Below are 16,241 nucleotides of genomic sequence, written 5' to 3'. Positions count from 1 at the left end.
TCCTGTTACATATGAGATTGGATTTTTAAGAATTCATTTCCTACGCGTTTCACTAAAAATTCAGACACGAAATATTATTTGTTTAGGCTTAAAGAAAAATCCTGTTATCATATAGAGAAGTAAAGTGAGTGGCAAAACTCACGGCTCGAGACCGTTTTGATTTGATGTTCATGTAACAGGCCTTTATCCTGAAACTAGTATGCATTTAGTTGCAAAGAGTAAATTAACATGCTTAACAGATAACCGATAATTCATCCATAAACTACATCATCATAAAACATTCACACAATGAGGCTAATTCAAAACAAAATGTCCACTTTTCTTCCAGGCTTTTCACTTGTTTACATCCCCGTCCACTCGTTAGTAGCGCAAAGGTTTTATTTTCATCCAATTTGTCTCAAATAAACAGCCTGATTTTTTCCTCGTCCGTAACTATTGTATCAACTGAACAGACGATGTTATCAATATCGTGGACCCTCGTATCGGTGAAATTTCGAGACGCAATGTTTTCTCTTCCTTTTCACTTTTCTTTTTTGTTACAAATGGCATTGTTACAAATGATATTGTTACAATAAATTAGATGGTGTAGCTTGTTAGCAAGTTAGTTTGTTCGTTGTTTTTGTAGTGTGACATGTGATTCATAAAAATGTTGCTAGTTATTTTTTATTTTAAACTAGTAGATGCACGTGACTTCGTCCGCAAAAAAATATATTTCTTCTTTAACGTTAGTGATAGTCCATATTGATCACTAGCCAACGCCGCGTGGTTTTACTCGCGTGGTTCCCGTTCCCGTAGGAATACGGAGATAATATATAGCCTATAGCCTTCCTTGATAAATGGGCTATCTAACACAGACAGAACTTTTCAAATCGGATCAGTAGTTCCTGAGATTAGCGCGTTCAATCAAACAAACAAACAAACAAACTCTTCAGATTTATAATAATAGTAGGAGTATAACTAGTAAAACAATTTTCTTGCCTACAGATTTTTATCAAGTTTTCAGCCAAGACGAAGGAAAATAGGAATTCATTTTTAAACACATAATAGCTAATCGGGCAAACGTTGTTCATATTACTTTTTCATTCAAGTCCAGTCTTATTTAATTTTTCAATCTATACTAATATTATATAGAATTTTCTAAAGAGAAAAAAATTATGTAACTTTAAATTAATGGACCGATTTGAAAACCGTTTTCTTCTCAGCAGAACCAGCCCTCCGGACTGGTGGTAGAATCTTTACAAATAGTCAACTGACGTGTCAAAAGTGCTTGTAAACTGAGCCTACTTAAAATAAATGATTTTTGATTTTGATTTTGAAAAGTTATTTCACCAATAGAAAACTTACCTATAAAGGAGTAACATAGATTTTTTTATTCCCGTATTCTTACAAAAATATTAACTACGCGAGTAAGACATAGAAATATAGATATTCATATTTTTTTCTCTACTTCCAAACCAATCACACACGAACCAATTCCAGCACCTCTGAATACAGAGATTTCACGAAAAACTAAACAAATTTTATTAGAATAAATATAATGTATTTCCACGAAGCAAGACCTCTAAAATAAAAGTAACTATATATTATATTATAAAGGGGATTTCACAATATAATATTCAGTTAAAATGAAGAAATATACTGAAAACCTGCGATAGCTAGACATAGTTCATTTTATGAACATCAGCCAGACATAAAATGTTCAGCCAGACATTAAATGTTCAGCCAGACATATTTTTTCTTTTTTTTTTAAAGAATATTTGTCATATCTTTTAAATAGGACCAATATTCTCATTCCCCTCCAACTAGTCGGGAAAGACTGCATTAGGAGTGGGTACAATAGACCAACGGTGCGGGGATCGAACCATCTTCCCTCGGTGGTAAGTTCGAAAATGTTTAGCCAGACATAAAATGTTCAGCCAGACATAAAATGAAGAATGTCTGACTGTCGCAGACTTTCGTTCTATAAACTTCTGTGCGTTATTGCGAAATGTAACGTAGCCTATTTGATCCTCGATTCTAATAATATTTCACAGTCGGGCAAGTGTCCTGATTGAAGGGAGGACGTTTTATCCGGCGGGCTCACTACGGCTCGCCGTAGCTCGGGTTCTCTTTAGATATACTATTCATCTACAGCTGTAAGAGTTATCTATAAATACTCGTACTACGCTTCTTATCGTTTTATCATAACTTGTTTTTAATAAATATGTTTTAACTAATATCATCATCATTATCAACCCATATTCGGCTCACTGAGCTCGAGTCTCCTCTCAGAATGACAAGGGTTAGACCAATAGTCTACCACGCTGGCCTAATGCGGATTGGCAGACTTCACACACGCAGAGAATTAAGAAAAAAAATATTTTTTTTAAATACACTCCACTGAAAGTTGGAGGTGCATGCCCCGGACCGGATTCGAACCCACACCCTCCGGAATCGGAGGCAGACGTCATATCCACTTCGCTATCACGGCTCACTACTGATATCATAATAATACTAAAAGAATTTCTATTCCTGGGAAAAAACATACTTGCTTGCTTTTTAGGAAACAAAACCTTAGTACTTATTACTACTTATTACTCAGTTGTAAGGTTTACTATGTATTTGTTAACTTCAAAGTTGTTCTATACTTAACGAACTTAAATTTCAATACCTAGGGTAGAGGGGAGGGGGGCAACTTTCCCTCCCCGCCCCCTTGGTGATGCCCTTGTTATAGCTTTCTTTTGACTCCAATATCAAACCAACCTATACTAATATTATAAAGCTGAAGAGTTTGTTTGTTTGGTTGAACGCGCTAATCTCAGGAACCGATTGGAATGGTCCGATTTAAAAATATTTCAGTGTTACATAGCCCATTTATCGAGGAAAGTATAGGCTAAATATTATCCCCGTATTCTTACGGGAATAGCGTCAGCTAGTGACACTATAATTGGTGAAGTTTTGTCCAAGATTCGATCGCCTAATTAATATTTCAGTCCAAAGTCTAAACAGGGCTACTTATAAAAAACATATTTTTGTACCTACTTTATTATAGTAGGTAAGTTTATTTATTTATTTTTATTGTAGTCATTGATCACAAACGTTTGCGACGGTATGAATAAGTTTCTCTGTTGTGAAGTTTCCCGCGGTATGGTAATGGCGGACGTCGGACTCCTGATTGTTCATGAATTTTAAATACGTCTGTGTTTTTGTATAATTCACGAGACGGGACTACTTCGGAATTTTTAACTACCAAGCTTAAAGGAACCGTTTATGGAAAAAGTTTATCGGCTCTTTATCATTCATAGCGTTCGGTGCCTAGCTGTATACGGCCAGTTCACATTGCTCCAGTAGCATTACAGACGTTGGACTTGTGCAACAAATATCACTATGTGTTGGTCTGTTCGTAACATTTGGGCACGTAAGATTAACCGCCTTACATTTATAATTTGTGTACGTCTTGAATTATTAATTACCAGTAGATATCCCCGTGAAATTTTGTTTTTTCAAATTCCCGCGAGAACCATGATTTTTTGTATAAAAAGTGTCCTTTGTTCAGCTCCCAGGTTCAATTTACCTCTGTATAAAATTTCATCCAAATCGGTTTAACAGTAAGGACTATTAGTATTCTAATGACCTACCCAATCCTACCATCTGAACCGGTGGTAGAGTCACTAGTCACTTCAAATAGATAAACTTGACATTTAAAGGTGCTTGTTAACTGAGTCTAAACCTAATCTACTATTTTTTGTTACGCATGGAACATCACTTTTAGCTACAAAGTATAGTATCTATGGTACCTTTAGCCTTGTATTCGGCCGCAAACACTTGCGGTCCGTTGACGGCTGTAAGAAGTCAGCAGCTACGATTTGAAGCAACTGTATCATCAGTTTATAAAGACTCGCTTTCATGTGCACTGTGCAGTGAACTGTAAAAAAATCTACGTAACGAATAATAGAAACTGGTTTTTGAAGCCGGTTGAGTATCACTACTCACTGAATTGAATTCTCAATAGACTCATTGTCTCCTTTTCTTTATACTATGTATCTTCTATTAGCTTCTATCATACGTCATATTATCATCTATTCCTTTAGCACACAATATATACTCTTTCATACACTCCAATTTAATTTATCTTCTGGTAACACTTACTTTCACCCCTATGCATCAAATTCCCGTAGAAGCTTATACACAGTTCGAAATAAATGAATTAAATTTATTTGGACGGACGAGTGTAGTGCGTAGAACAATGTAAATCGGGCGTTGTAGCCTCAAAGCGTATTCGTCGGTGGCCTTTATTTGCAGTAATTGAGAGAAATCTTCGGCCAACTTGTGCCAAAGAAAATTTAACCTCAGATGTTGTTTTATTTTCTTTGACTCTTGCTCTGATTCATAAATATTAATGTTCTCATGTCGGGTCCCCGAGAATTGATCAAAGAAAAAACAATATTTTATCAGTTTCGATTCTTTTGTTAATCTAAAGTACTCTATAATCTTTGGAAATAAATTATTTTTACGCGGATTACAGTGAACGCCTACCTCCAGATCAAACAGACCACATTTAAAAGATAAACTAAATAAACCAATTCAACAAAGTTAGTAAACATATACAAAACTAGCTGACGGCGCGCGGTTTCAGTCGCGTGGTTCTCGTTCCCGTAGGAATACGAGGATAATATATAGCTTATAGCATTCCTCGATAAATGGGCTATCTAACACTGAAAGAATTTTTGAAATCGAACCAGTAGTTCCTGAGAGTAGCGCGTTCAATCACACAGACAAACAAGCAAACTCTTCAGCTTTATAGTATTAGTATAGATTTATTAGTAATTCTTAAGTCACGTGATTTCGTGTTCACTATGTATATAATACTAACTGATCAAAGTTGTTATTATAGGTACAAAACTACATTTGGCTACTGTAACCCATCGTGGATATCATAAAGTAGGTAAATGTGAATTTTGTTAACAATGGACGTTACGGAATACGATTACGGTTGTTATTAATTTGATGTTAATTAAATTAGGTCTAAATTAAATTGGCCGGCAGGATCTTTTTATGCCAATTACCAATGCAATACCTTCTCTTTAGATGAACAGAAAAGTCTAGATCTTAGAGTTATCCTGGCTCTGAAAGATAATAATTACATTTTTTATGTTAGCGATGTCTCTAGAGTTTGAATACACTAAAAACTTCGTTAACATAATATTTTTATTATTCTATTAGCTGAAGCACTAAAAAAACATCTCTCGAGAAGCTCTGGAGTGAATCTAAAATTACTTACGTCTCAAAAAATAAAGACGTTAAAAAATTTCGCAAGAACAAGATGGCGCCGCGAAATATTACAGGTCCTTTGTACAGCGATCACGTACGTCCTTTATTTGATAGTATTTCATCTGAGCGGCCATTTTGTTATTTAAATTACGACGTTATTTGTCGCCACTGTCGCTTACGCTAATGGGATTGCGAGGGTACTTACTGAAACGCTTGTCTACTGCAGTGAAGTGAGTTGAGAAGAATTGAGAAGTAGTATGGTAGTAGAAGCGATAAGTGTGACTTAAATGATTGGAGTGGCTTGTTATGTTTTTATTATTACTCTTGTTTTTATTTGAAAAAAAAAATAAAAAATCACAGAACTAAAAAGCGATAAATAACATCATATGCCCTACCTTCTTAACACTTTCAAAGTGCAGGCAGTGCTAAGTGCCAGTGACGTATTAATTAAAACCGTTTCTGAAAGAACCACAGGAAAGTTAATGCATCATTGTGTTGACACCGCTTTTAAAGTGATCAGAAGGTAGCACAATGTTATTTTTCGCTTTTTCATTTTGAAGTCGGTTTAATTTATTTATTAATAGGATTTTCTTTTTCTGTTTTAGTGTGTCCTAGCATAATGAACGCTAGCGCCACTGTACGGGAAATTTCATTATTTTCAATTTAACACAGAATTACTGAACCGATTTTCATGACAACTAAATGGGACCGTAAAAATGTGTTTCTTTTTATTTTTTCTACGGGACATCATATGATAAATTGTGTTGCCAGACCCTTAGCTTCGAGGCAACTGTGTGTGTAAACTCCATAATTAGCTATCTTACTTATCTATGGTGGAAGTAGAAAAACAAGCCTTTATAAAATGAGGTATGTGAGGATTTTTCAAATGGTCTGTCGTATAATTTTTTCGAATACCAAAAAAATGCGGAACCAAGAATACGCTAACTCAAAACAGAATTACAAAAGAACTTAATAAAAGTTGCTTGAAATGCTATGAGATGCCAAGTGTCGCAGCGCTCCGTTATCTTGTAGTCTCTTGTAGTCACTTCTACGCCATCTTGTATATAATTTACACTTTAAATACTGCAGTGTCCTGAACGTGTTTTAAATTTTTACACAATTCCAACTGCTGGAAGTATTCGGAGGACAATTGTAGATTTCCCGGAGGATTTTCCGTCTACTTGTTAGGAACTGAATTGATACTTGATTTTGCCAATAAAGTTTGATTCGAATGCCTGTGCGAATAAACGGATTGAAATTGGAAACAGGATGTTTTCTATCGATGTTTTGTGTTTATGTTACAAATATTGATAACGAGATAGCATTTTGATAATATTGTCTTACTAGCGGAATCCTGCGACTTTGTCTGCGTGAAAATCAGTTTTCCCCAAATCCCACATTTTTATTGCTTTTCTGGGAGCATATTTTACTGATGCACAGAAGTCTAGAAGATGGCTTATAAGGAAACTCCACCATCATAGTTAGTTACGTTCATAATTTGTTTGACTTGCCATGAATATCATATTACAGAAAGTTTAGGCAGCCAAAGTCAAAATTCATTTATTGCAATTAGGCTTCGCATACAAGCACTTTTGAAACATCAGGCAATGTTATTAGATTATGGTGATAATTTAAGTCGAAAGATTAATAAAATTAAAACCTTGGAGAATAAGAGCCCACAACAAACTCAGCCAAGTATTTGTTTTGTTTATCACCATTTTATAATATTTAAGTAGCCAGTCATATTATAGTGCACTGTCTTTCCAAACCTTTTTAGCCATACAAATATTTTATAGAAGTTAAGTTTGTGGTATTGTAGGGGTTAATCTCTGTATCTTGAAAATTATTTTCCATCAGAAAGCTACGTCATTTGCGAGTCTCATAGACAGAATACTAGTATCCCTGTATTTTGACGGGAACGGAAACTACGCGGGTGAAATCGCGGGGTGCCAGCTAGTCGTTTATAGAATATTAACACTATTATTCAGAAAAGTTTTATTATTGTATAAACTAGCGGACGACTGCGACTTCTTCCGCGTGGAATGCAGTTTTTTCACAAATTCCGCGGTAACCATGGATTTTTCTGGGATGAAAAGTAGCATATGTGTTAATCCAGAGTAAAATCTATTTCCATTCCAAATTTCAGCCAAATCAGTTCAGAAGTAGCGGCGTTAAAGAGTAACAAACATCCAAATAATTTTTTGCGTTTCTAACATTAGTAGGATGAAGCTTGCGTATAATAAAAGTTAGGAGTTTATTGAGAGACATGCCTGTGATTTCGTGTGGCACGATACTGAATCAACATATTGATTTTAAGCCCGAGGACTATATTATAACTTTGGTGGTTTTCCCAACCAGCACTGACTAGTGCCGCGTATCCATCAGTAGTGTAGTACAATATTTGTGCAATATTCAAAAAGCCCTGTTCTGTAAGACAATCCGTGATTTCCCGGGAGAGGCGCGCGATCCCGTTTCACTTTTAATTCTTTATGCTGCTGTACATACAGGAAACATTACTTCTGTTGTGTACCAATGTCGCCTTTCAGAATATTTTATCTAGGAATACCTCCTCATAAACTGTAAAACATCACTTATGTATTACAGAGGCGAGACTTGGGCTAACTATGGGCTTCATTAGAAGCCTCAGAGTCACACAGCGAGTGATAGAGCGAGCTAACTTCGTAGGTCTCAGCACGCGATAGAGCGAGCTAACTTCATAGATCTCTGCGTGATCGAATCAAAAAGGATGTGATCTGCAAAAGAACTGAAGTTACCGACACAGCTCAACGCGAGTCGCGAAGTTGCAGTGCAATTATAGGCTGGTTCCTAGAGCCGATAGATTGGGGTCCCAACGAGCTGGATTGGCGACCCCTACACAAAACGGTGTGGTTTGAAGTCTTTTATAGACTTCTAGAACTCTTTGCTACTGAATTTTAATGTCCCTTTTGTTTTATATATATAAATTGTTATATTCCAGAATTGACCGAATACATCTGAATGTATGTGTTCTCAGAAAATATATATATAAAATACATACGAATCAAATACATAACTGGATTTTTTGATATCGGTTATAAAGAAAAATGAAGTCAAAAAGTTCCACTATAGTAAATTCCTCGCAGGTGTTTCAGAGTGGTAGTCTCCGGGCGCTGCTTCGTTCACACTATTTGCAGCTTCCATGCGAATGGGGGAGAGAAGGGGAACTTATGCACACTACCTGTTCAATCAATCAATCAATCAATCAATCAAATGGATGGTTTATTATAAGACATTTTCTTGGTGCTAATCTTGTTTAATATTAACAGTCAATAGTCAATATTCATTTATTTCAATTAGGCTTTATAACACAATATATCTTGTTAAAAGAATACATCATGAAAAAAATTAAGGATTTTTTTTTAGGTAAACAATAGCTTTTTGATCACAAAACATCTTCGCTCATCATTGTGCTGTGTCCGTCTGTGTTTAAAATTTTATATGTATTAATATTTTGTCTTACAAGAAACAAAGATTCCGGCGAATTGAGAACCTCCTTCTTTTTTGAAGTCTGTTAAGAATATACTTGTCTACTATGTAAAGCAATTTTATTACAACATATTGTAAGACCTATATTATATGCTACAAAATGTAATGCCCTACATTCTGTAGCATATAATATAGAGTGTTCTGAGTCAGACTTCGATATCGACAACCCCCAGGGAATCCCCTTACGTACCAATATGTAGTACATGACTACTTATTGTCTTGCCTTTGTTATATTTTCTACAATGAATAATTTATTTTATTTTTAACAATGAACTTTTGGTCTGATCCAACCAATGTGTTTATCAGAGCGTAGACGCCCCGCGGTTTCGCCCACGTAGTAGTACCTACGCCGTACGCCGTGTTACTCGTTGAAGATGTAGCTTTATAAGCCCTGTAATCATCGTAACTTTAATTTTAAGTTTTTGACTTTAATTATCACTGTTAAATCATGACATCACTTGACATTTCAAAAGTGATTGTAAATCAAGTCTAATTGAAATATATGAATTTTGAGTTACTTTTTAGAGATTTTTGAAATCAGTTAAGTAGTTTTCAAGAGTAGAAACAAACAAACAAACATCAATATCTTATCTCTTTATAGTAGTTTAGATACTTACTAGCGGACGCCGGTGACTTTGTCCGCGTGGAGATCGACGTAAACTTTCAACCCCTATTTCATCCCCTGCGATTTTTATTATCGCATGTTTGTGTTATGTTTCTTAAATCGGTTCGTACATGAACGATTTATATTAAAATAACTTTCATATTAATTCTACCCCTTTAAAATTATTTTAAAATATATAAAAAAATCCAAACTTATATTTTTTTTCAAATCATCCCAAAGCATAACTCTGGTCTATAAAATTTTGTGTTCTTTATGAATATAGAACGAGTGCATCAGAAAAATTGTTTCAGTTATTTTTACAACCTTTTGCAGTTCGGTAGCCGATGCCTTAATATTTTAGAGAGCGAGGGAATCTTACAGTTTTGTACGAGCATCCTACAGCTGCGAGCAAGGAAAGAATGTGTTTAGTTAGTACATTAGTGCTGCTGGTACCCCTGGTACCTGTTTAGATGTTGGCAGCCACTCGGGGGAATGAAGCGATGTTATGAAAAGGTAACCGTTTGAGATATCTCTAAGCGGTGCGGTGTTAGCAGATGAGAGAATTCCAAATGGGTTTAGAAATATCTGTGGAAATCTTCATTTAATGTACGTCTAAAGTAGCTCGTTGTGAATTTTTTTGCAATGTTACATTTTTATTCTTTTAATCTTACTAGCAGACTTCGTCCACATGGAATTCAGTTTTTCATAAATCCCGTGGCAACCATTGATTTTGTTGAGATGAAAGTGGCCTATGTGTTAATCCAGGGTATTATCTATCTTCGTTTAAAACTTCAGCCAAATGGGTTGCGCCGTTAAAAAGTAAAAAACATCCATACAAATTGTCGCGTTCATATCATTACTAAAGGATACAATTTGTCGATTTAGTATTTTGTACGCATCGATCTCCTATAAGAGGTCAATGTTTGTACGTCGCCGGCAAAAAAATATTTGGTGCTTTTGAGTTTTGTTTCGTCGTCATCAACCCATATTCGGCTCACTGCTGAGCTCGAGTCTCCTCTCAAAATGAGAGGGGTTAGGCCAATAGTCCACCACGCTGGCCCAATGCGGATTGTCATACTTCACACAAGCAGAGAATTAAGAAAATTATCTGGTATGCAGGTTTCCTCACGATGATTTCCTTCACCGATTGAGACACGTGATATTTAATTTCTTAAAATGCACACAACTGAAAAGTTGGAGGTGCATGCCCCGGACCGGATTCGAACCTACACCCTCCGGAATTAGAGGCAGAGGTCATATCCACTGGGCTACCACGGCTTATGGAGTTTTGTTTACCTCATAATAACTATCTCTCCAACAGAATTTATACAAAATTTTCATCGCTCACACATTTTGTAATTTGATCGACTTAAATGTTTTAACTTGTAAGTCATATGTTATATGTATATAAGTCATATGTATATAAATGCTTTCTTTTTAATTTCGTTATAATTTTATACTAATGCGGAGATATTTTTCACGTATATACGGTACTCGGGAGTATTTCCCATAACTCTGGGGTTATATTATTTACCGATAATTAATTTAAAATGTTTAGAGAACATGTGTTCATAAATTAATATTTTTGGAGTAAATAATATTTCTTTTGTTCACCCTAAAATGTGTCCCCTAAATGCATTTATATAATTAAATATGTAGGTTAATATATTTAAATTTTAAAATGCAATGATAGTTAAAGATGAATTATTTTGTATGAAAGTAAGCTTGTCCCGAAGAGAATCAATTCCGATTAGTGTTTGTTGCAGTTAAATGACTCGAGTTGATACGGTGAGAATCTTTTTCCAAGTTACTTCCCTTCCACTCCCATGATATGCGGGTGACGGGGGAGAAGGCCTACGCGGTATGAAGGAGCATCGTTACCCGGCCCCGTGGACTATCGGGAGTGTTACGAACGAATTTGACACGCTATAGCTTTGCTATGACGCAAGACACGAAAACGTTACAGGCCTTATAAAAAGTATGCAAGTAAATAAGTGTAGTAAGTAAATGCAAGTGTAAGTATGTTTACCTTGTGATCGTCGAGTATCCACGTGATGTTGGGCGCCGGGTAGGCCTCGTCCACGGAGCAGTTGGCGCGCACCACGTCGCCCCGCGCGTAGCTGCGCTGCGACACCGACAGCTGCGGCGCGCGGAACGGGGGGTCTACAACCAACATCGAACTTAAAATATTTTTTTTCAAACCTTTATTTACCAGCACTGTTGAAACGGCCAATTTGTAAAGCCTCTCCAATAATCTATGATTAGGAAATTAACCTCGTGTGCAATGACGATTATATTTTACATACCAACAGTCTCAGCCGCGCGATGACAGTCTCAGAGTAACCCAAAGTAAAAAAGTTTTTTTTTAAATTGAAAAAAAAATCTATTTAGAGATAGTTCATCATCATATTTCAGTGTATGGATTCTTAATAAAAGTGGTAAGGACTAGCGATTGGTTTCTCATTATTATACCGAAATATAAAAAAATACGCTTAGACCTGGTTCAGGGAGTTCTGGACCCTTAGAATCTACTACATCTCAAACATATCACGGTCCAAACTCCACAATTTATTACCAGATTCATAGAACAGAAAACGCTAAGAGTTAACTACGATTATTCTTAACCAACGTTATGATCAGTGCCTACAAAATCACTGCAAATAGTGATTTGAATTCAACTACTCTACTGAACGCACACATGTACAATTTTATGTTTAATTACATTATATATTTATGTTGTTTTACACTTCCTCAGTACATAACTCGACTTGGTATTATTTGTTTAAATAACAATCGTTTACTATGCGAATTAGTCACCTTTGTTCGCCTCAGTTTTGACGCTTTAATGACATATCTAATAGTATAAAATCTTTGACCGTACTTATTTACGTATAGAAGCATGAGCTGACGAACTTTTCGCTTTTGTAAAATAAGGCAAGTCTTAGACCATTTGGAAAAGTAGACGGATTTAAAACTGCTTTACAACTCTCTGTTACGTAAGGGAGCACATTAATTAGTCAGTTGGTGATGTTTTAATTCGTTTACAAGAACTGCAAAAACGTCGGCCAGCCTTTAAGACTAATTAAAGACCATTTTATTTTAATGGGCGAGTTGTTTCGTCGCAAAGTCAAATGGGATGCTGTTGAATTATTTATAGAATCGTTTGCTGGAGTCTTGCTTGCTTGGTGAGCCATCGCTTTATTGGTTTTGTGCTTGCGATTTACAATTACCAATAAAAATCAATCTTTTAAGACTGCGCTGGCCGGTAGTATAGGTATTATTTTGTCATACATAATATGTTGTGAGGGTGTTACCTCGCAGAACTGAATGGACCAAAATGTCCCCTTGATAATCAGCATACCATTAAATATACTGAAATAATCGTAACACTATAAATATCTACCGAAAAAAATATTTCCTTTTCCCTCAATCCAATAACTACAATGAATTTTTTCATAATATTCACAAGAATCGACAATAATGTCTTGTTCAAATTTAAATTTTACTGAAAAACTCAATTTAATAGAAAAAGAATATGCAATAGTTCAAGTAGAATATCAAATAATAATTTACAAAATAATGTAGTTGTTATTTCAGAATATATTTCAAACAAACATATAAAACACTGGGAGCAACGGTTAGCGTAGCCTTAAACGACCAGCAAACAAAGAAGTATGAGAAATCAAGCAAAAATTCAAAGTAAATAAATAAATCAATTTGCATTGTAAAATAGGCAGCAGAGCTAACTGTGATGAGGGAGAGCGAATATTTATAAAAATACAGACAGACAACTGACGCAGTTTATGCAAAAGGTTATATAGCTGACATCATTATCAGTCTGAGAATGGTTGCTAAGCAACGGTTTCTTGGTAAACGGGTGTCGATGTCACATGCCTTCTGTATCGCTATAAATAATTTAACAATACGTTTCTATTGTGCTGACGTTCCTTTAGTTGACAAACACAAACGCGTTTGAGCTGTTATCGCGATTTTTTATAGGACGTCAATGGTTTCATTATGATTACGATTTAACTCAAGGACTATATGACTTTTTTATTATTTCATCATTAGAAAGTTACATCCTCCTCGAGTAACAAAGATTTATAATCATTTTAACCTATATATTCTCACAAGAACGGGAACAACGCGGGTGAAACCACAGAGCGGCTGCAAGTAAAATATAACATAACGCATAAAGTAGGTCAGGCGTCTACAAATACAAAAATTTCCACAAAAATGAAACACCTTCAAAGCCTTTTCACGAATCTCTGAAAATACGCCCGCTTTATTATAAAGGTGGGTTTCCTCGCAAATATTTATTTTGGAATGATATTCAGGAAAACTCAGTCACGAAGGCCAAAGAGCCAAAAGAACTGAAAAGACGCTAGTGGTTTCACAATTATTGGGAAATTGTAAGAAAAATTCAAAGTTTAATTTTCTCGAGTTGAAAAGAAGTCCCTAATTGCTAGTTAGCGACGTCGCTTGAGTCGCCAACTTACAATGAAGATCATTTATTATTTTACCAACAGAACGTCACAGCTTTAATTTTTTTACTTGTCTTTTTACTACGAGTACCTTCCATGTATATGACATAAACCGGAAACCTGCGCGAAAGCGATAGTAGATAATAGTTACTTTTACTATGCTAGGTAGATATACTTTTTAAAATCACTCGATTTAAATTACGCCAACTATTATTAGTATAAATATATCGAAGTATTAATTACTGGTATCGAGATATACCTCATTATAGGAAGGCAGCAGTGACACCAGTGCGGCAAAATCTAGCCCTGCTAATGACTAACCCAGTGACCATCGCCAGCGTGGTCATTCTTGTGGCATGAAACCATTATGGACAGCCAAAAACAAACAGCCCCCAGTCCCCGGTGGCCCCGCTATTCTCGGCTCTAGCAGAAGTTGTGGTTTGGTGGGACACCACCTGTCCCATCAAGTGTCAAGAATCTCCGGGGGAGATTTCGCTGCCAACCCCTACGACTAGACCGTTTACGCACGCACGAACATTTAACGCACGCACTTTTCTCAGTGAGCTAGTGTTTAGTGACTAGTGATAGTGTAGTGTTAACTGCTACATGGAAGATCACGTGAACAAAGTGACCTAAAGACGTAATAGTTAGTGAAAGACTAAGATTAACTTATTGGTCGCTAATAATGGGTCTTATGAGAAGGCTCAAAGTCACTTAGCGGGTGATGGAGCGAGCTATGCTTGGAGTTTCTCTGCGTGATCGAATCAGAAATGATGAGATCCGCAGACGAACCAAAGTCACTGACAGCGAGTCGCGAAGCTGAAGTGACATCGGGCAGGCCAATATGGCGAAGTTCGAAGGTTCGAAGAGACGAGAGAAGTTGCCAATACTAACAGAACCTCGCGGTTTCACCCGCGTAGTTCTCATTATCTTGTAGTTATCGGAGGGTAACATAAGCTATAAGCTTATGTTACTCTCCGATAATGTAGCTTTCTACTAGTGACAGAATTTTTCAAATCGGTCTAGTACTTTTGAGTTTATTGGTTATATAGAAAACACAAATCTTTCCTCTTAACAATATTAGTAATAATAAAGGCCACCCAGTAGAGTGAGAGTATCAACATAAAACTTAACTCAGGCTCGTTAGTCTCGTATTGCTTAATAAAATCCAGTTAAGCACAATAAAAAGAAACGGCCTTGCAAAATGTGTTTTTATACAAAAAATTCAACTTACTAACTGCCATTAAAAGCTATAGGGTGATGCCCGGTGACCTAGAATCTTAAAATTTGGCACGAAATAATGTTTCACAAGTGGTGAGAAAATTTTGATATTCAGTCATTTGAACCTATCATAATATGTCGTCGTGAAGAATCGTTATGACGTAATCATAATCGTTCTATCGGTCGGGTTGGCTCGTATCGGTAGTCGGTACAAACACGATAGTCTGGCAAGTTCACTGAGGACACTCATGATATGCGGGCGAAGGGAGGAAGATTGCGCGGTTGTAAAATTGTGCGTGCGGGGAAGTAAGGTACATCAGTCGTGGGCTTTTCTTTCATTGCTACACGCCCCCCGGCACGCGCGGTTCATCGGGAGTGTTACAAACGAAGTTGCCAAGCTATAGCACGAATTGTTCCATGAATATGGTGGGGTGTAGTGGGGGAACGAGTTGGGGTAATTCTTGTTGTGCAATCCTTCTTGACTTCTTTCGGGATAAGCAGGGAGAATAACTTGAGTAGTGAAGGTTAGTGTTTTATGTACGTCAAAAGGGATCCCTTTTAAACCTGCACCCACGGTCACAAGCCCGGGATGCTGCTCAAGATTATTCTCTGCCATTCAAAGGTTTATTCGATTACATTCTTGGCGAGAACTGTGGGACTTAACAGGCTTTAGGCTGTCAGCCCGTCTTCAGCAAATATTTGTCAAGTATTGTTATGGACTGAGTCCGCGATTGCAAATTATGGAGTTTGAACTATGATGATTATGAATGATAGAAAGATTCTGGTTAGCCAGGCTAGAAAGGTTTTGTGTGTTCAAATATAGCAGTAGAATTTATAGACGTTACGGGGGCGCCCCCAGAGGACCGTTCACCCGCTGAGTGTCGAATTTAAACTCTATGCGTGAAGGTAAACGATGGTGAACGACCCCCTGGATCCTCGTAACGTCTATGAACTCCACTGCAGGTAAACAAAGCCTCACCGACGACTGTGAGCGGCGCGGAGCGGATGTCGGTGTGGAACAGCGGCGCGTCGGCCGACACCTCGCACTGGTAGTCGCCGCTGAGCCGCCGGTTGAGGTTCACCACGCGCACCTGCTGGTGGTCCGACTGCGCCAGCTGCAACACAACACCTGGTCACTATACTGCCCACTGAGTGAA

General features: G+C 36.8%; 1 protein-coding gene across 1 annotated transcript in view; it reads right to left on the bottom strand.

Moving 5' to 3' along the window:
• LOC112053888 (uncharacterized) overlaps nucleotides 1–16,241 on the bottom strand; it is a 230,584-nt gene that overhangs the window by 15,398 nt on the left and 198,945 nt on the right. Inside the window, exons 3-4 of the mRNA XM_052889199.1 lie at nucleotides 16,064–16,199; nucleotides 11,409–11,542 (exon numbers count right to left, since the gene is read on the bottom strand). Coding sequence (XP_052745159.1) covers nucleotides 11,409–11,542; nucleotides 16,064–16,199 — 270 coding nt within the window. The remainder of the gene's footprint in view (nucleotides 1–11,408; nucleotides 11,543–16,063; nucleotides 16,200–16,241) is intronic.

Source organism: Bicyclus anynana, chromosome 25 (genome assembly GCF_947172395.1).
Source record: "Bicyclus anynana chromosome 25, ilBicAnyn1.1, whole genome shotgun sequence".
In the NCBI taxonomy this organism is placed as follows: Eukaryota; Metazoa; Arthropoda; class Insecta; order Lepidoptera; family Nymphalidae; genus Bicyclus; species Bicyclus anynana.
This window is presented reverse-complemented; position numbering and strand designations above follow the sequence as displayed.